General features: G+C 39.3%; 1 protein-coding gene across 2 annotated transcripts; it reads right to left on the bottom strand.

Moving 5' to 3' along the window:
* Positions 1 to 8,602: 8,602 nt before the first annotated feature.
* fgf24 (fibroblast growth factor 24) lies at positions 8,603 to 20,075 on the bottom strand. 2 transcript variants are annotated; one of them, XM_085416657.1, is made up of 5 exons: positions 19,071 to 20,075; positions 18,857 to 18,893; positions 14,228 to 14,396; positions 11,005 to 11,111; positions 8,603 to 9,303 (listed from the first exon to the last, which is right to left on the bottom strand). In XM_085416657.1, the coding sequence occupies exons 1-5, from the start codon at positions 19,100 to 19,102 to the stop codon at positions 9,025 to 9,027; spliced, it is 624 nt and encodes a 207-aa protein (XP_085272783.1). In that variant the 5' UTR covers positions 19,103 to 20,075; the 3' UTR covers positions 8,603 to 9,024. The 2 variants fall into 2 exon arrangements, with proteins under 2 accessions (XP_085272783.1, XP_085272772.1); XM_085416646.1 differs by having other exon boundaries at positions 14,219 to 14,396; positions 19,071 to 20,006.
* Positions 20,076 to 20,560: the final 485 nt, after the last annotated feature.

Below are 20,560 nucleotides of genomic sequence, written 5' to 3' on the forward strand. Positions count from 1 at the left end.
GAGAGGACGTCATTCGAGATACAATGGCAAGTGGGCAGTGGCCTCTTGGTCCCCCGTGGGGGTTGCAGGCTCCCAAGTGAGAGCACTGTAGACTCCCAGCTGTTCTATGCAACATGCTGAACAGTAGGGGGTCGCCCTGTGTTTGTTTAAAACTAACAGGAATCCCATTAAAGCCCTGACTCCCTTCATTTAGGACTGCCATGGGGACACAAAGGACAGCCCTGGGAAGCGGCATGTTGCAAGGGACACCAATTATTGAGGCGAGGACACTGGCCAGCTTGTTCGTGCTCAGGGACATGTCAACTCGTTGGACGACCCCCTCCGTCAAACCCATTGACCAGAGCACACGGAGAGGCATCTTAATTGGTGTTGGGCAAACAGATTTTGTCACAAAGTTGCAAAGGAAGCTAAGTAGCTGAATGTTCACATTGTCTAACCCCTGACCTGAGTTTTAGGGGCCACTCCGAGACATCATTATGCTCCATTACTTTGAGTAATCGTCTCAGACTCGTCCTATACCGCAGCAGGGAATCCAGGACAGCAATTAAAAGCAATATTCTGACAATAAAGATGGCGTAAATAAAAAGTGAGCCCTTTTCTCTGTGTACAGTGATATGATAGTGGCGAGGGGCAAGATCTGGCAGAGAAAGTAGCTGCTAGGGTCTTTTAGCCAAAACAAGTTGAGTTTTTTGATAATGAGAAGGGGTCTTTTCAGTCTTTTTCTTTGCTCTAACCTGTCACTCAGCTTCAACTCTATCCCCTTGCTGGACCCCCAGAGCCCCTGCACTTCCTCCCCTCTCTGCCTCTTTCATTCTGTTTTAAAAGGGATTTTTTTTAGAGGGAATCACTTGACATCATTAGTTTTGGAGAGCGGCCACCATGGCAGGGTTGCTTGTCTTGGCTCATGAAAACATATGTTAGATTAGCAGCAGAGGACTTGTGTTTCGACCTCAGGTGAAAGGTCAAAGCGCAAGTCTTTTCTTTTCCTTTTCCTTTTTTTCTCCATTACCATTATCATTAATCTAAGAATAGATACTGGCCACCAATTATTCTTGATATTCCTTTTAATCTGGCTAGGAATTGGAGTTGTCTCTTCTTGTCATCTCGCTATAAGATGTACATGAAGAAAGCTTGTGCTACTAGTTTCTCAATACTAATTCTCTAAAATAAACTGTCCTTATCAGAATTTCCATAAATGCATCGGTAGAAGTTGGGGTGGACTGCTGGATAAACAGAAGTTTGGATTTTAGAATCTTTCCAATGATAAAGTTACAGTTTGTGAATTCTCACCACTAGATGTCAGTAGATTAAAGATTGCAGTCAACTGAGTTCTTTGTAGGCTGTCAGTCCGATGTTTACCTCAGCTGTCAATATCTCAGGTGTCCATGTGTATTTTCTCTAGAGGAAGCTGTAAAACTTTGTCAGTGAAGCCCAATATGAGTCAATGAGTCTGTAAAGCTCACTTCTATCTGATGACAGCAATGCTGAGGTGAAATGTTGAGGATGTCCGGAACTTTTCTTGCGGTAAGAACTGCTGTAGTTTCCGCTGTTAGCTGCTGTTAGCCGGCATTAGTGAAACTGTCTTTGAAGCGGATCAAACATTATTGTTCTTTGACACTCAGTGAATAAATTGATATGATGTTATGTTAGAATTTGATCAAACCGTTTATCAGAAGGAAACTGTGTCATAACGTTAGCTTTTCACCTATAATCAGCTGTTGTTTAGACAGCTTGTTGCTGTATTGCATGTCTAATCTGCTGAGAATACGTAATTACAACAATATCAGAAATAAATATGCATACACATTTTTGCTTCTTTGATGAAAGGGACTTCTTCTCAGATCGATCCTATGATCCTTAATCCTTAATCCTTCGTGAGTCTGAAGGTGCAGCTACTAATTAAAATTTGCAGTAACACACGAACACCTACAAGTTCTCTTATCTTTTACCTTTGGTGTCCTACATATGGAGTCTTTAGTCGCATACAAAAACGTGACTGGGGGAATAACAATGTGACAATAACTTCATATTGGCCACTGTATTCAAGTTGCTGGGGCAACATGGCTACTTCCACAAACCAATAACCTGCTGTATTTTTATTCAATTAATTCTACCCACATTAGTTTTTGGAAGATGTAATTACACATTCATTAATCAATGTGTATTTCTGAGTATCACATTTGTTTTCTAATAAATAAACTTAAAAATAAATTAACTGTTCCTTTAAAGCTTAGCTTATGCTTGCTGTGTGCTTTAGTGCTACTTCAGGTGTTCAGGTGCTTCATGCATGGCCCAGTTTTTCGACCATGGCGTGCACTGTAGGGCTGTTGTATATAAAAAAATAAACAAGCTAGAGTGACAAGTCTGCGAGCAGGCCACCCTCTGCAGGCATCTCTTCAATCACTCAATGCGGGAGCATAAGGATTCCCAGATTAAACAGAACTCGTGGAGGGAGATTACTACAACAATTGAAAAAGATGAGACTTTCTGCTGAAAGCCTCAGAGAAACTACCCGCTTTGACTGTTATCATCACAATGAATGTCCCTTATCAGTTGTAATCACACACACAGATATGGCCAGTAGGCACCCTCGTGTATCTACAGGTAGTCCAAAAGGTGCACTATCATCCTTTTTAATCACTGATATAAGAGAAAGCAACCCAGATCGTGTCTGAGAACACCTTCATGTAAATAAGTGTGTGTAAAATTTCGAGTGGAGACCCTAGTAACACTAGACAACTAAGCATTCTGATTTGTAGTAAAAATCTCGAAAAGATGTCTTTGAAGCCAAATCACTGTCTTTTCCTAACTCTACCCACAATATCAGGCAGCGACATAATACTGAAGTATCCTGAACAGAAACATATGCGAGAATTCTACGAAAAAAGCCAACTAACATCAGCCACTGAGCCTGGGAAACTGTGTTGTGTACACTGCATAGTTTAAACTGTAAGGTGGCAAGGATATCTATTTATGGTTACAATAAAAATGTAGGTAACTGTGCCATCTTGTTTTACTGTACATAAATGGTGCATGGTGTTTTGTTCAGTGCTCTGGTGCATGAGTCAAAGACATGAAGATGTTGATGGAAAAAAAAAGCTTTTTCAATCTTGTTTTTGGAAGGAGTCACTTATCAAATAAAAGTGATATTTTTTACCTTATTTATTTAGATTGGTGCTTCATGTTGTTACAGCCCAGAACTGTTGCCAATATGACTTTCAAGTTTGTAGACTTGCTTCTAGAAAGATTTATCCTAACCAGTTAGTTTTTAGTGCCTAAACCCAAAGCAGTCAAAAAAAGATGGGTGTCTAACTCAATTCTAAGTGTTTGTGCTAATGCCTATATAACTAAATTATACCATAAAATAATCTCATCATACAGTTCTTTTTGTTTTTTGGGGGGTTTTTTCAACGATGATTTTCAGTATTTTATCTGATGTATACCTCTTGCTACTGGCTGTGGATCATATCTAGGACAGACAACCTAATAATATAATCATTTTGGTTGGAGGGCTTGTTTTCATGTACTGTGTAACAAACCGGAACCACATTCTTCTCACCCATCTCTCCCTTTGTCTGTATAGCACTGATTCAGATGCACCCACCCAAATCACTGCACTAGGTTGTTGGTGTTGACTGCTATTTTGCAAACAAACCATTCACATAAATGCCTGAGACAGCTCAGTGGTTAAAAAATAACCAAAGATCATAAGGAAAATATAGGAAAAAGATCGTGTGAGAGTAGATAAGACAAGACAACATTGTTTCATACAGGAGTAACAGTGGCACAATAGATCGACGATATAAGTAGACTTCTGAGATGTCAGGCAATCACCGCTGGTGAATTTTAAAAACCCATCAATGGTGGGTGCTCACTGCTTTGTTTTACAAAACTAATTCCAAAAGTTGGCACATATGCAGACATAAAAAACATCAAATTTAAATTAAAAAACGTATTTGATTATACCTAAAGGCACAATGCATCCATTTTTATTTGACCTGGCGTATTGGGTGACCCCTTGCCGATTGCGTCATATATTTTGAAAATCATTGTTGCATCCTGACATTTCCATTGCCGGAAACAGGCGTCACAACTTAAAAATTTGGCCTTGATAGAACCAAGCATTTTCTGCCCATTGGTGGGAAAGTGCTGATTAATTGTGTCGTAGCCCTGTGAGAAAGTACGCCCAGCGCAAAGCACTAATTACGGGCCCTGCCTGGTTGAGAGAAAAGGGGGCAAAACTCTCAACAAAGGCTCATCTCATATCTCAAGACAATGAGGAGCCAAAATAATAGGGGAAAGGAGAAGTTAATGAGCTGTGTCACCTGGCATCTGCTGATGTAGGGACAAGGACTGACTAGTATAGTCTGTCTGTGGCCATGTGAGAGGAGAAAACATATTATGTATGTTCAAATGTGTTTTCACAGTTCGTCACTTTAAGTTCATTTTTCTGCAACATTGCCCAAAAGATAGAAAAATGTAGCGCAGCAATATAATAAATTTAAACTTTCTATTACTCTATTATTATGTATGCAATGTGAAGCTTTGTCAGTGTTGCTGTTTCTCCCCCTTTAGGTGTTCAGCCACTGTGACTGTCATTGTCTAGTCAGGTCTGTTAAGGTTTGAAGAATAAAAACAAAAAAACAAAGCTGTTCCCAATCACATGCTTTCCAAATGGCATTGCATGGTGGATCAAAAGCTGAGAGTATTCTATACATCCATCCATCCTCTTCTGCCTATCCTTGTAAGGGTCACGGGGGGAGCTGGAGCTTATTCCAGCTACCACAGGGCAAGAGGCAGGGTGCGCCCTGGACAGATCGCCTGACAGAGCCGCCTGTAGCAGTAATTCCATCAGTTGCTACTGTAGTTATGAAAACATCAGAAAGAAAATCAAAGTATAGGTACATATGCATTTGATGGAATGAAATACATTCTGTTCCAGATGCAAGTATGCTGCTAGCAGTTTTAAAATGCTGTGACTGGTGACATAATGTCGTAACCCTCAATTACATGCAGTAGGATTAAAACTGCCAGGTAAGCTTTGATATTTCACACTTTAGTTTTGACACAATATTTAAAAAACACAGAATTTTCACTTAAGTTGGTTAGTGTATTTCCCACAAATGTGGATAGGGACTTTAACCACTGTGCTAACTTTAAAAATCACCTCATGTGAACTTGAAATAAAATATAATAAGGCTGACACAGTATACATACTAACCTTTATTTTTGACCCTTCTTATTCAAAACATGCTGGCCACATGTTGTTATGAGGAGAACAGAGAAGAGGTCTGGCTTTCCAGAAACTGTATGTACAGTAAGCACATTTGTAATCCTGTAAAAACACAACTCAGCCATGTATTCAAAAATACTTTGAGAATCACAGAGAGGGTTTCCCCTGTGGATTTCACAGTCACAAAGGCAGTCCAGTCAAGTGTGGTTAGCGCTTAGCATGAGTTAGATGGGCGGTAGCAACAGTCCTGTTTTGACAGTAAATGACGTGATGTCAAACTACATTTAATGACACAAGGTATATTATAGGTTGAATACTGTTTTATTTGGCTTCAGAGTTTTGTTTTTCACTGACCTTGAGGGACAATTTCAGTAATATTCATCGAGAAAAAACTTGTTTCATGTCTCAAATAGAAGAAAATTTCTGTTGACAGGGCTAATTGTTAAGTGTGTGGTTGCTGATCTCAAGGCCAACGGACCACTTTTGGTTGTTCCACTAAAATTTGTATAATTTATTCAGAACCACAAAGTTTTTTCTCTACGTTGACTCTGCTTTCTGGTCATACTGTATCCATTGTGCACATTTTCAGTGTGCTGAGATTTTCTAATAATAGAATATAAACTACTTGGCAAGGAGGACTGCATTTAAAGATTCCACCTCCTTTGAAAAGGGGCTGGGCTTTGCAAAAGGGAATTCTATGTTTCATTTTGAAGTTATTGGTCCAGTTCCAAGACCATCTAGCCTCCAACGATCAAAGGTTGAGTCAGAGAAAAGCCTAGCGGGAGGCTTATGCAAAAATGTCATCTCGTTATTGCGAATGGGCTGCCATGTTGGAAACCATCGGCTCTCGTTTAAATGTCAATATACCCAGATGCACTTTGGCTGTGCTTGGTCAAGTTTGAAGTATGCAGAATGGAAAAAAAAAGAAAAACTTGTTGCTTGTATGAATAGAATTTGCAGGGTTTCAAAAGTTGCATTGATTAAATTCCTCAAACATCTACCAGGCTGATTTTAACTCCCAGTCCTCTAGAGTAACAAATCTTTGCAGTAAGTGACTGGCAGGACAGAACTTTGGCGATTTAAACAGGAAGCAGTGAATTAAATGTTTTTATTTATGGCACGTGAAATTTTTCATTGTACAATGTATGTACTCTGGCTGCATGTTTCTATTCCTTTCAGTAAAGTCATCATTCCTCTACAGAAGTGACAATACACAGTTAAAGAAGATGAAGACAAGATAAAGGGCATAAAACATTCTTCAAAATCCTACAGATACCTCCTTCCATCCCCCCAAAGACAAGCACCATCTTCAGTGCTGATCCATTATGTTAATGGAACATAACAGGGTCACACTTCAAGCACTATGTTTCCACCTTTAAAAGCAGCAGGCCAGACATTCAAAATCCCATGACGGAATGGGGGAACTTCTGGATGTGTTGGAGGCAACTACCAGAGTGGAGTGAAAGGGAGGGGGGCCGATAGCGTTGCAAGGAATTTAAACAAAAGTATTTTTTTCCCCCTCAAAGCCGCCATCTTTCAGTCTGACGGTTACTGTAAACATCATTCCTGCACACAGCATTATAAGACATGCTTTCCCCACATTCTTTCAGTGCTTTTAACAGATGCAAAGTTGTCCATCTTTTACCTCTTCATGCTTACTCTTTGGAGGACGAAGCATTTAAATCAAAGTAGGCTGCACTGCAAGTACTCAAAGATTGTTTGGGGTCTCATACCTGATCAAGTTCTTTAGTCTTGTGACAAAAATATTTATAATTGTCTCACCACTCACTTTAGCTATGATTGAAAAATTCATCAAATCTTGATTTATAACCTTAATAACTTGGTGGGGAAACTTTATTCCACCATTTCCTAAATGTTAAAAAGAAAATCTGTTTTTTAAAGCACCAGGTGCTTGAACTCCAGTTGCCACACACAATGATATAAAGAAAACTTCAGAAATATTTCAGTGGCCTTTCTCAAATCACTGCACTTAAAAGCAGTCCTCACGCTTTGGGTTTGTATATAAAAATGCATAACTTGGCAGTATGCAGAGAAGGGAATGTACTCTATTCATCCAAACCCTACCTGGAGTGATTTCACTTTCAGGGAGTGTTATAGTCAGTATGCACATCTCAAAAATCTGTCTCAAATTAGGCTATAAAGACATTTATACCTGTTTTCAGAGTTCAATAAAGACATAAAATAAGTCTGTTTTAAAATATACTCCTCATTTTATTAACAGAGGCCAAATAAAACTCACATTTTATTTACAAAGAGAGGCAATAAATATCTTAATAATAGTCATAAAATTATTTTTTGCTTACATTTGTTTTTTAAAAAAAAATCATAAACGTGTCATGTTGTTAGTAGCAACTCATACATAAGACCTGCCTGACAGCAGGTAAATACATACTACGGGTGATAAGAGGCTGGAGTTTGTTGTCAGTGAGAAAAAATAATTATAAAAGCAGACTTTTCCCTTTAGGATTCAGATTTGAAAACAAAATAAAACTACCATGCTGCTGAAAGTATTCCCTGGATCCTTGACGTATTGGTCATCTGGATTTTTGAGGAAATTGTTTAATTGTTAAATATGAGTTCATGAGGTGATGTGGAGTGTATTATGTACAGTATTCCTATCCATGGATGACTAATCTGCATAAAGCTAAGCCTTCCCAAAAGCATCTTTGAGACTGTCTTCCAGTGAGAGTGAAAGGAGCGAAGATGAGCTCACAGTCAAAAGATGATTTTGTAACAGCGAGAGAATTAAGGAGAGACAGAGAGAGAAAGAAAATGAGTCAACAGAAAGGTTCCTGAAATCAACCGAATGCAGACCGTGTAGGTGAAGATAAACAAAAGATTAAGGAGGTAGAGGAAGTCATCATCAGCCCCCAGACAGTAGCTCCGACTCAAAGAATTAAGGCAGCTTTTTGTTGTGGAACAGCTCTAACCCATGCAAAGAAGAGCTGTAAAAGATGCAATCTGAGGGGAGATGAAAGGGATTAAGATCCCTACTCAAATGCAATGAAGTTGGAAGACAGTGTGAATTTATGTATCACATCAGCTGTTGTATTTTTGTGTTGGTTTTTCAGTCTTTAAACAGAACAAAAGCCACGTTTGGCGCTTGACTAGTCAAAGCATGTTGGGTTTCAGCTGAATCTCAGGCTGTATGGAAATCTCACACAGTACTTGGAGGCTTCCGCGCATTCTAGGAGCTGAGCCACACATGGAAAGAAAGAAGACGAGAAAGAGAGAGACCTGTAAAATATTGCACTCGAAGCTACACAGTTATTCTGGCAGCACAGTGTCACCTGCAACTGCCACCTCTCTCCGTTTCATCTCCATGGTTTCTAATTCCAGTGGAAAGTATGGGATCCGCATTGTCAGGGGCAACACAAACAAAAACCGACAGGTATTCCAATAAATCTCTAGTTGGCTGATTTTTATAACATTGCATCAGCTCCTGCTTTTGTCAAAAAGAAAGCATGCCTTCAGCTTGCAGTTCATATGTAGCTGAGGGCCACGATCACAGGAATTCGCTCAGAGGTCCTTTAGTTTATCCAGTATAAATAACATGACAGAAACATTAGCTCAATGGCATCAACCCAGAAGAATCCGACAGTTAGGAAATATTCAGTCATCCTGAAATACAAAAATAAAAAATCTTTATTTTTTGTTCTTTTAGTCAGTCTTTCTTTTACAGAAAAGAAGTCTTCTTTTAAGAATCTTGAGATTTTCAGGTACAGTTTTTTTCCTCCACGAGGAAAACTAGAGCTGTCCCATTAGTCCTGTCAGTTCCTCTTTGCGTTGGATTTTAACCGCCGAGCCCTTCGTGTCCGCTTAGTTACTGTGGTGAAGCGAAACTCCTGCACTGGGTTCACCTTGCCCTTCGGCTGGCGTTTCATAAAGTGGACTTCCTGTTGTCGTTGCGTGGTCCGCGAGCCTTTCTTAGGCCGCCCTTTCCGATTGAATCCGAGGTACCATCCTTTGTACTTGGCAGAGACGAGAGCCGTGTAGTTGTTCTCCAGGAATTCCTCGATAAAGACACACTCCTGCTTCCTTCCATCAGGCTGAAAGAAAAAAGAACAAGAATGCAGAGGAAGTTATCATCTGACACTAATTATTAATATAGTAGTGTGGCCTTTGAATAGTCTACCTCATTTTCTCCTCTTTTTCAGTTTGGAGTGATTTTGTGTTGCAATCTAAGTTTTCCCGTCACATGGTTATAACGTACTCACAGATCAAAAAGGGTTTCAGTCACAGCTGAAAATACAATTGTTAATCAGCGGTGCTAGTTTCAGTCATTATGCAAATGTACTGTTTATAGGGTCGGGGAAACCTGCAGTCAACTGAGAGTGAAGAAGTCACTTGAATGAGTTTGGATGAGTTTCACCCACTGAAAAGGTTACGTTTAACAGAATCAACTTTTTGTGAGGTAAAAAAAAGTTCTCCCTGTGATGTGAGAGTTAATGTTAGGTAAGCGTAAACATATTAACTGTTACTTGACTCATTCCCATTTTTACCACTAATGCACTCTCGCTAGTTGAGAAAATTGAACTCTTTAAATAATTGTAGAAAATCTTTTTATTTGAGCTTCCTTGCTGCTTAGAAAGGTTCTATATAAATTCCAAAGATAATACGGAAAAAAAATCTAACAGTTTCTCTAAAGCTCACATTTAGTTAATCTATACAAAACAAAACAAAGTGGTGCAGTGGCAGATAAAATTAAATATCTGGCTTTACAGAATATTATGGGACGGACAACTTTTTAGAGCAGTGACGTCTTGCAGTTGGATGGATTTCTTAGCTTGTAATTCAGTTATGCTAGCTATATCCCATTGCATCTAGCTTTTATGCAAAGTTAAGCTAGCTATCTCCCAGCTCTATAGCATAGGTATACAAGTACACTACATATGGCTATGTATAGGATGACACACAGGAAGCTCTCACACCATATAACGTTCATAAAAGATGGTCTTAAAATTAAAGTCAGCCGAAGTGCCTTCAACCTGCATAATCTCTGTAGGCCAGGAGGGGGCACTCCTCTGGTTGCACCTCTCTGATTCTCATAGAATTCTCATAGAAGTCTACAGGAAATGGCTCTTGGCTCAACTCATTAACACTTTCTTGATAGGTTTAGAGTTAAAAATAGTAAAATATTGACAGACACAAAATCAATACATCACTGGGTTTCAGACAAATCAGAGGCCAGGAAAATGAACACTAACATGGCAAATTCTGGCATTTGGGTTAAAGACAGTTTAGAAATCTTGATGGGAACATAATTTAGTTCTAGCAGATGACCGCAGCGAGGGAAAACTTGAGTGAAATAATCCAGTCGCACCAATGCTAAGAACATGATTTATTAGAGAAACAGCACATGCGCTCTAAAAAATGTTACAGTTTCAAATGTTAGCTTTTTTCACACTGAAATGGTCATCTGCCGAGCCACATGCAGTCATCCTGCACTTGTGGCCACCTGGTGCGACTAAGTGATATAATTGCAATGGTATTCCTCCTAAGTGACTATTAGTCTCTCAATGCATTTTGGTGATTGCAGACTGTAATTGACTGATCGAGTGTCAAAGGAGTAGGCCGATTACGTAATGGAAGAATGGCTGTGAGTTATCAAAGAGGTTTTGTTAGGGTGTAGAAAAACAGCAGGAGAAAGCAGATCCTAGGCTGCGTTTGATTCAGCATGGATTAAGTGCACGCTTTAAAATATCAGTATTCATTGAATATTACCATAGTGAAAATCAAAATGTACTCACCATTCCAACTATTTTGCCCTTCTCATTCATGCAAATGTAATGTTCGCTCTCTTTTCCTTTTATTCGGACGTGGCTCCCAAAGGTTTCTGTCTCAACAATAAGGAGAGCTGCAAATGAAAAGAAAAGAAAAACACATCCAATTAATGCCATGTATATGTCTTGTAGCACACATACCTTAAGGAGTCAAACACATTTAGTTGATTCTGTAAGAATACAAGTTTTAATCATGGTTAACTTCTTTTGTTATTTTTTAGTTAAAGAAACACAAACAAAAGGACACAGTATTGTGATCATTAGCTAAATGATGATTTTCTTGACTAAATGCAGTTAAAATATTTCAATTCAAGTAGAACATTATTTAAAAATTCCTTGTATGATACACATCAGAAAAACAATGCCACTGTCACTTCAGTAGTCCACTTTAAAAACCTATCTCGGTAGCCTTTTTAGTTTTCCGTGCCCACTCCGCCACCCCAGTGTTAACCCCTGCGAGGTCACCTTTGTCTCTGCTCACCCTCTGACCAGTAAAGAGATCTGCCAAACATTTGTGGAGCGGTTATGTGCCCCTCCAGATTAGGTTTCAAGTTCCCTTTAGTCTGTGCTCACTCAATCAAAAAGTTAAGATGATCCATTTGTTTAACACACAGAGCCATTCAGTAGCACTCAAGGGAGGAGAGAAAGAATAGTCGAAGGGGACGGGATAGGCTCGGGGGCAGAAATAACTCTCCACCCCCCCTAAATCCAACCTTGGGAGAAAAGTGGTAGGTAATCTGTCTTAAAGGTGAGGGAAGAAATAGTTATTCATTCTTCATTTGCAAAAGATTTGTTTGTACGTCTTACTTGGGATCTAAAGAATAGCACATCGGACTTGGTTTTATCGTCGAATAGATATGCAGGGACATCCTTAAAAAAGAAAAGACAGCCCAACAACATTGGTTTTCACACAAATAAAATAATGTTCTGAAAGAAACTACTGCCATGAATGCAAATTTAGGAAATCTTTAACCACACCTTGGCCTTTTCATTGTGAGCTACTTTTACAAAAAGACCCAAAAATTCAACCTCAGTTATGCTGGAGACTGAGAACATCAGATAAAACAATATTTCCCTCCTTACTGTAAGTTGTTCTTTGTCTGTGACCCAGTTCCAACCCCTATCTTGAGTTTTTCTGGGAAAACACTAATGGTTTGATCTTTATAAAAGAAGAGTTTGGCAGCTTAAGGCATCAATAAACGTAATTAGATCCTTGAGTCATAGTTACAGTGAAATGCAAACACTTGGAGGAATCTCACTGTTGTCAATACCTCTAACAAGTGGCACTGAGTTGACAAAGGAGGGAATGTGGTGCTTTTATTTACACTGTAAGCACTTGAATACCCCTAATCTCCATAATCCACAACCTTAAAAATTGCTGAATGTATGAACCGGGTGCTTCAATAATCTCACAGCAGCCTTGTGAGTGTAGGACTCCTCAATGCTTCCCAGTTTTTTATGGATAAACAAAAAAAGGTCTAAAACATGAAAAGGGTGTATTTTATTTAACGGAGCAGAAGTCAGAAGATCAAAAGAAAATGAAAAAATATGACAAAAGTTACAGACAAACTTGCCAAACGTCTACTTTCTAAAGTTAAAGAGACACACAGGCAGAACTGTGAGCCATGAACCCCTTCGCTTCTGAGGTATGCTGCACTTTTTCTGCCTTGCTTCCATATGAATAATACAGGTTGCTGCCATATTTTGACCTCAGCAAAAGGCCACCTGTTCAAAAAGCTGAAAAAGTCAGCATTAATCAAAGATTGCAGCTTTTATCAATTTAAAAGCCTTTGCAATGACCCACCATCACTCTTGGCAGACATCACTTACAATGGACTGTTCTGGAAAATGACTGGTCTGGTCTCCTAAAAGTAATGAATACGCTACATTAATACCTAAGAAGATTTATAATACCAGTGATGTTAACTGGAGAGATACCTACTTAGGAGTATATTAGCAATATATTATATTTCTTCAGCAGCGTATTTTGGTCCCTGTATGTGAAGCTGCAGACACTATGCATGAATTAGAGTAAGGAGAGTTATCTCACTGAGCATTATTGCTGCAAAGGAGTTCACAGGTGCCAGGTACTGCAGCTGGATGGGGAGGAGGAGGTGGGGGGGATGGGAGGAGGGGTGGAGGGTGGAATTGGCAAAGCCTCATGGGAAAAATTGGATCTGCTTCCACTCAAGCTCTAACAAGCAGTGAGGAAACTTCGCCTCGGCGCATCTGTGACTGAACACACTCACTCAAAGGCATTCAAGACCAGCAATTTTAGAGCCGTGAGTCAGCTGTTATGAGCAAAATATCTGCAGGGAAGCACAACATAAGCCCCACTGCTTTGCGTTTGGACTACTACTTCAAAAGGGTGCTATACTGACCATCGATTTAGTCATTCGCCATACTCGTTTTAAACCAAAATAGCAAAGTGCACGTGAAAAAAAAAGAAAAAAGAAAGAAAGAAAAGACAGAGAACACTTTAAAAAGATGATAAAAGCCTAAGATTTATCTGAAATACTACTAATTACATAACAACAATGATAATTACTGGGTCAATCTGCCAAACGTATTTTGACATCTTCAGACTTAATGCTTAACATTTTCAGGTGAGCACTTTTACACTGCTTGGCTGAACAAAACTCTCCTGGCTTTCCGAAACCGTGTATATAAATTTGATTTCTTGTAATGCAAATGTGAGATTTCCCCAGTTTGCATGATGGAAGTTCACAGTAACCAAGTTGAGACTGAATCCTTAGAGGGCAAAAAACTATATTTTACAACTCAGAAACCAAAAGAAAACAATATTTTTACCATCAGATACCAACAAGTCTTGGTCTGAATTAGACCCCCCCAAAAAGCATAACACTGCTGACATATGACTCCAACAGGATAAAAACAGACTTGCCCCAGATACCCAAATCCTGCAGTAAACATCAACAGCAAAGTCAGCAATTTCAGTATGTATTCATCCACCCCAACCTGTAGTTGGTGGCTTTGAAAAGTCACCATCCTCTCTTGAGCCAGCCAAACACAGAGCACGGAAAACCACCGACAAACAATGAGTAGTAAACAGCCAAAGTGGCTGGTGGAGATAGAAAAGCTCTGGCTGGCAGGTAATTTCTCATCCTATTATAACAGCCTAGCTAAATGTCAAGTGAGATGCACAGGAGTTCTCCCATACCATACTTGCCCCCATCATCTCCATTGGCGTTGACTTTCTTTCCCAAGATCTGGACGTGTTTGCCAGTGGTTCTGCTGTAGAGTTGATAGATCCGGACTTGCTTCCGGCTCAGGTCATCTGGGTTTCTGGTGTGGTTTTCGATGTAAAACCTGAAATCAGCAGAGCGCTGCTGCGATTCCTGCACAGATGTGAGACAGGAGGAAACAGAGAGAGGGACAGTAGATGAAGAAACAGAGAGGAGGAGAGACAGATGGTGAGAGATCATCGTAGCACAGGTATTGATAGTAATGTGCACTGCTCATTTTATGGGCCTGGTGTAAAAAGAAAAAAAAAATTGCCCCAGGGTTTTAAAAACTCATATAACAACCTGGAAATTGTGCTGTGGCTTTTTAGTGTTTTGCTCCTTGCTTTTAACTGACACATTTTATATGCAATGCATTTACAAGCTGCTAACTATGTTACGAGACATGTTAATGAAGTCACGGTTTGAGTAAAAATTGCACAGAGCAAGAGCAAACCATACAGTGAAAACTGAGTGTTGGTTTATATTGACAGAGTATATATTCTGTGCCCTGGGCAATACTGAGAAACCTGTATTCCATTTCCACAAGCAAGCAAGCCACTAGCAATTATACACCTGAAGCATCCAGACCTGTTGCACTATCATCAAACAAATATCTGCCTGCAGGCAAAGTAAAGTCCATAAATTAGGAAATGCAGCAGGCGGAGGACAAGATGGAAAGAGGCACCTCAAACCATAAAAGTTCTCTTGTGGGAGGAATTTTTGTAAAAATCGCATTGAAACCTGCTTCTCAAAACTCACTGGTCAGCTGTTTAGGAATAAATTTAGACTTGACATGAAAATAGAGGAAATTGCAGAATTCAGTGGCAGCTCAGTAAAACGACTGTGACTCAACACGTGGAAGAGGAAACGTATACTTTCAGAAGCCCTGGAATCTAAGTTCACGCCAAAATCCCATTTCCCCAGCTGTATGGTGTCGTAATTGCACAGTAATGGCTTTTTATGTGGCTGTTCTCAGGTGGCTAATTATATACACATTACATACCCCAAGTCCTTGTTATTCTAGTAAAATGACTGACATGTAGCAAACTTGATTGGAAATTATGGCCTCTACCGAACAAATCCTTAAAATCAGAGAGGAAAAAGTAAACAATTTCGCAAAACTGGGTGCAATTCTGAAGAGGCTTCCGACAACGCTCTGCTGAAACATGTCGTATGAGTCGTGCACCACGGATGTTGTCCACGAACATGGGTTCTACTGAAGAAGCCCGGCTTTACAGTTTAACCTCAATAAACCAAACTAAAAGACACGTTTGAGCACCAACTCATCTGTAAACATTTTAAATTGCCAAAAAGGTCATGAGGTGCAGATTAAGTAGCACTTCTTGGTCATGTTTCAAAGAGCCTTTGAAATATGAAAGATATGCTTGCTTGTTATGGCATATTTGGTCTACAACGGTGACATATCCTCTGTGTCTGTTGACATTTAGGAAACACGAATGATATTATTTTTGGCATCAGACAGTGTGGAAAATAAGACGCTGAAGATAATCAAATCAAATGTACTCGCTTACTCAAATTTGGCATGTGATGGCTTTTTTGTCTCTAGTCACAGATTGACTATCCCCCTATAAGAATATTCTATAGTATCTTTTCCCCAATTACTTCAAAGAAGTACACAACCTTCATGATACAATACAGAACAATGATGTTACACACTGCCCTAGAATATATTTCGATTTTTCTGCACATAACACAATATGAAATCAAAATAAATCACAAGAAGAACCCTCTGGAAAACTCTGAAAACTAAACATTCCCTGGTCTTCAATACTCACAATCCTAAACCCAACCTGGACCACCAGAGGCTTGTACTGCAAAGCAGATTTGGGGTTTGTTGGGGTCAATTCAGGTTTAACCTTGATTCTTCAGAGCTGCAGTGGTTGTTATCTTCGTACTAGGATACCACACCATGCTAACACATCTCGAACTCTTAACCTCCATCACAGCTTATGTTTTACTTAACATACTAATCCAAACAAAAAGACTTGTTTCTGGCTAATCAGTTCTTGTGAAAAATACTGTCAGTGTCAGACTTTGTCGAAGGTCCCATGGAGATGGGTGGATTTAGAGAGGGTCTCTTAGGAGGGTAAGAGTATTCCAGAAAAACCCTTTGCCGTTCCTTGACAAGAGATATAGATTATCAGAGATGAAACTGCTTATCTTTGTAAGCTGATTAAGGCACTGATTGAAGCCTTTGTTGATCTTACAAAGATGTAAGAGAGGAGTCTGCTTACTGGCTGGAAATATCCTTTTATATTTGCACATTAAAACTGACCAAACAAATGGAAATTCTAGAGAAAGAGTTGTCATTTTACATTTGTGAGTCGTGAAAGTTTCAGTGTCTGTTGTTCTACACAGTATGTGTCTTAAAAAAATGATAAATATCAACAGTTGAGTGGGTATTTCAGATACAGCAGTTAAAGAAACTGACGGGGGAGAAAAGTGTCACCATTTCAGGTGAAGAAGTTAGTTAAATAGAGTCTTAGGGGCTGGATTACCAGTGACTAATGCATAACAGTGTAAAAGTAAGCATGTGTCCAATGGTTCCAGCAAACTTGCTTATCGTAGAATAAGTACAACAGTGTTTAAAAGCTGAACATTAACATCATCTGTTGTCAATGTTCTTTCTTAATATGAAACTCAAAGCTGAAGAACAAGAAAAAAAAAATGAACGCACAACAAAACATAGCCTAACTGGGCTGCTGAGGGATTTATCCCAAATCTCCCCATCTCTAAACAAACATAAAGGTGTGTTTGGTAGACAGTTGCATTTCATGTCAAGGGAAAGGCAAGCCTAAGCACATGGCTGAGGTGAACGCTAGCGACAACAGCTTTTTTTTTTTTTTTTTAAATCACTCTGTCTCCTTTCTTCAAAGACAACACGAAAACGGATATGGTTGAAACTTCAAAAGTCTGGCACTCAGTTCCACTGAGGAAGTGAAGTTGTCGCAGTCATCTAAGATACACCTTGCTATCTGCTCCCCCCCCCCCCCCCACACACACACACACACATTCATACATACATACATACAGATGGGGTCACACACACTCACATACAGAAAAACATTCCGACAGACATTGGCAGTGTATTCAAAGTTAACTTCCAAGTGCGGTTGCTTCTTTTGTTTTACCTCATAAAGTCACAACCACAGCATGACATGCAAGAGCCATTAAGCCATACCGAGGAGCATTGAGAAGGAGTGGAGGATAAAGGCATGTCCCTGCATTTTTCTAAGATAAATGATTAGGCTGAAACCACTGAAGCCATGAACATCCTCTGTTTACCTGTAGCTATCATCTGACGAACTTTAAATCACAACAAGCATGAAGTTCACATTAAAAAAATAATAACCAAAAATGTTGGGTCAAGTGAAGAGGGGTCAACTTTTTTCATCAACTGTGTTTGTGCCATTTCTGTTGAAATAATCTGATTACACAGTTTTAAGATTGCAATTTCTAATTTCAGGTTGGTTTACATTTTGTCCCTAGGAAATTTACCTATTACTCTAAAAGCTGATGGTTTTCAGGTTGGGACAATGTGATCCTAGCAGCAGTAACTGTAACCAATAAAATATATTGTTTATAGTTTACAAACAAACACTCCTTTTATTCCTTATTCTTGGTATAGTTTTTATTTTTCAATTAAAAGAAAGAAAGAAATGTAGTAACTTTTAAAAGATGTAATTACATAAACACTAAAACGTTGCCAACTTTTTAAGAGCTGCTTGTTAAAAAACGGATGAGATACCGGTACCTTTTAAGGCAGGGTATCCTGTTTTTATTAAATGTCGTAGATCACAATAACACCGAGAAATTAATATGAAACAACTGTGTGTGCAATATTATGGTCGGACACGTCATACCAACAAACCCATCAGATAGTTTTATGAGAGAAGGAGTGTGCTGACTGCATCCTATGTGAATCACGGCGCGCAATCAATTAGCTGAGTGGGTGCCTGCAAATCATTACTGTTCAAAGTGAGACGCGCAACTAATAAAAGCTGAGCGCCAAAAGAGCCATCTGTTCAAAGAACAACTGTTAACCCCAGGGATCGCAATATTTTTTTACACAATTCTGCTGTAAAATATCGAAACTGCTACTTGAATGTCAAATTGCAAACATCGGGTTTTAATTAAGGTGTAGCCCGGATAATTGTACTGATTTGAATGAATAATGAACATTTTGAATATACATTAATTATGCATTACTGTAATACTCGTGACAAGTATTTAAATCACATAAATGATATTTCACGGGGTTTTTGTGGTTTACTGTGCGACTAAGTTTTTGTTTATTTTTTTGGTGTTGTTGTTGTTGTTGTTTGTTTTTTTTTTTACTGTGGCACGCAGTAGACCCAAAATTTGTCACTTTTTTCCTCATCATTCTAACCAATTAGTATTGAAATGAACAGAATTAAAGCACATGAATTTCCTGTCCTGCGTGGCAAAGACCGTCGTGAAATTAAACTATAACCGTGATATAATCAACAGTTACATCAAAAAGCTGCACAGGGACATACAAACACATACACACAAAAAGTAATAAAACATACCTGCAGTTGGAAATAGAACACCAGAAAATGTAAACACCTAAGTGGAGAGGAGAGAGAAGGGAAGACGGGAGTTAATCACACAGGCAATTACGTGAAAAATAAACGCTGCCTACCTGGATGACAGCAATCCAAAAATATGAAGCGTTTGGCGACTTCTATTGGTAAGAATGCATGAGTTTGTGTGCAAAAGCAAACGGAGAGGTGGAAGACTTACAGGTATATGAACCTCGAAGGCAGGAGAGACATCTTGACTTGCAGAAATACAGCTGAAATACACCTGCTTCCACTGATTTAGCCCCAGGAAAGGTTGGCGAAATCGCCCCCCTCTCTCGCTCCGTTTCGCTCCCCTGTGCGTATTTTACGCACACAGCTCCGGGGGTAAGTAGGAGACTGGATCCCAGTGTAAGGGCAGATGACGGGACACCAGCGGCAGAGTTACGGAGTGCAACATTGGGTGCTTCCTTGTTGGATGAAATTATCCAGAAGATTATTTCTTCTCTGCTCAGTCTCCTTCACTTCCCGAAAAAAAAAAAAAACCCGTCTCCGCAAGTCTGTGTCAAGAATGGAAGTCAGTATTCGACCTCTCCAAAACCTCTCTAAAAAGTATCCTTCAGTTTTGCGCACCAACAGCTAAGTTACCCCACAAACCGAAGGTTGTTGCTCCAGAGATCACATGCTTCTCATCTCCGTCCGTACCTGTGCTGGATTTCTACACCTTGCATGGATCATTTTACGCTACCAAGTGCAAGAGTAAAAAAAGAAAGTGGCGATAAATAAAAGAGCAGTCCACCAAAACGAAGTTGTTTAATATGGGAGGACAAACTTTCAATTTATATTTTAAAAAAAAAAAGAAGTGCTGAGCAATCGCAGCGGTAGCAACAGGAGCGGATCCCTGGAGAGGTTCGGGAGCTGAGGATGGCGCAGCAGTGCCTGTCAGTGGTGTTTGTGCGTCTGCGGCTTGAGATTTGGGCACAGAGAGGCTTTTTTGTTGTTGGTGGGTGGAAACATGTCAGCGGTTAGCACCTGATAGGGTAATCTTGGAGAGACCATCATCTTGGAGAGGGTTTTTTTCTGCTTGGTGGGCGAAGCGTTGCGCAAAGAACTTGAACACAGAGATTAGGTGCTTTTTTTTTTAAATTTAGTTTAGATTTGGACTTTTTTTTTATTAATTAATTTTGTTTTTTAGAACTTTTAGGACTGAATGTGTATTCTCACATAAACAAAGATAACCCAATCCGACAATCTAATATGCACTCTATGTATTTAATTGAAAAAAAAAACAAGTCGATTCAGTGGTTTTGTATTTATTATTATCATTATTATAATTGTTGTTAGCTGAAATTAGGCGTTCTAAGTGTTACAGAAACTATTTGTCCCTAAAGTTATTTGTGCGTTTTAAACAGCGAATGGTTTGTGTATTGGCCTGGCTCTCCCAGACAGCATTCAAATGCAGGTTGTCTCGAATTTTTTCAGTAATGTGCTATAACTTACCCTGAATTTAAATGAGAGAGAGGTGTGAATGTGGTTGGGAGTAGCTTACTTCAGAGCTGGTAGCAGTAAAGTGAGTCCATCTCTCTGCATGCTGCCTTAAAAAAAAGAGAAAACCTTTGTGGCTGGCCCTTATTGTCCCATTAAAACTGGGTCCTCGGGATTCTTCTCCCATTGATATTCAAAATGATTCTAAATGATCACATACATAACTCC

This window comes from Rhamphochromis longiceps, linkage group LG2 (genome assembly GCF_057381845.1).
Source record: "Rhamphochromis longiceps isolate RC_006_pf linkage group LG2, R_longiceps_female_GT1.1, whole genome shotgun sequence".
NCBI lineage: Eukaryota > Metazoa > Chordata > Actinopteri > Cichliformes > Cichlidae > Rhamphochromis > Rhamphochromis longiceps.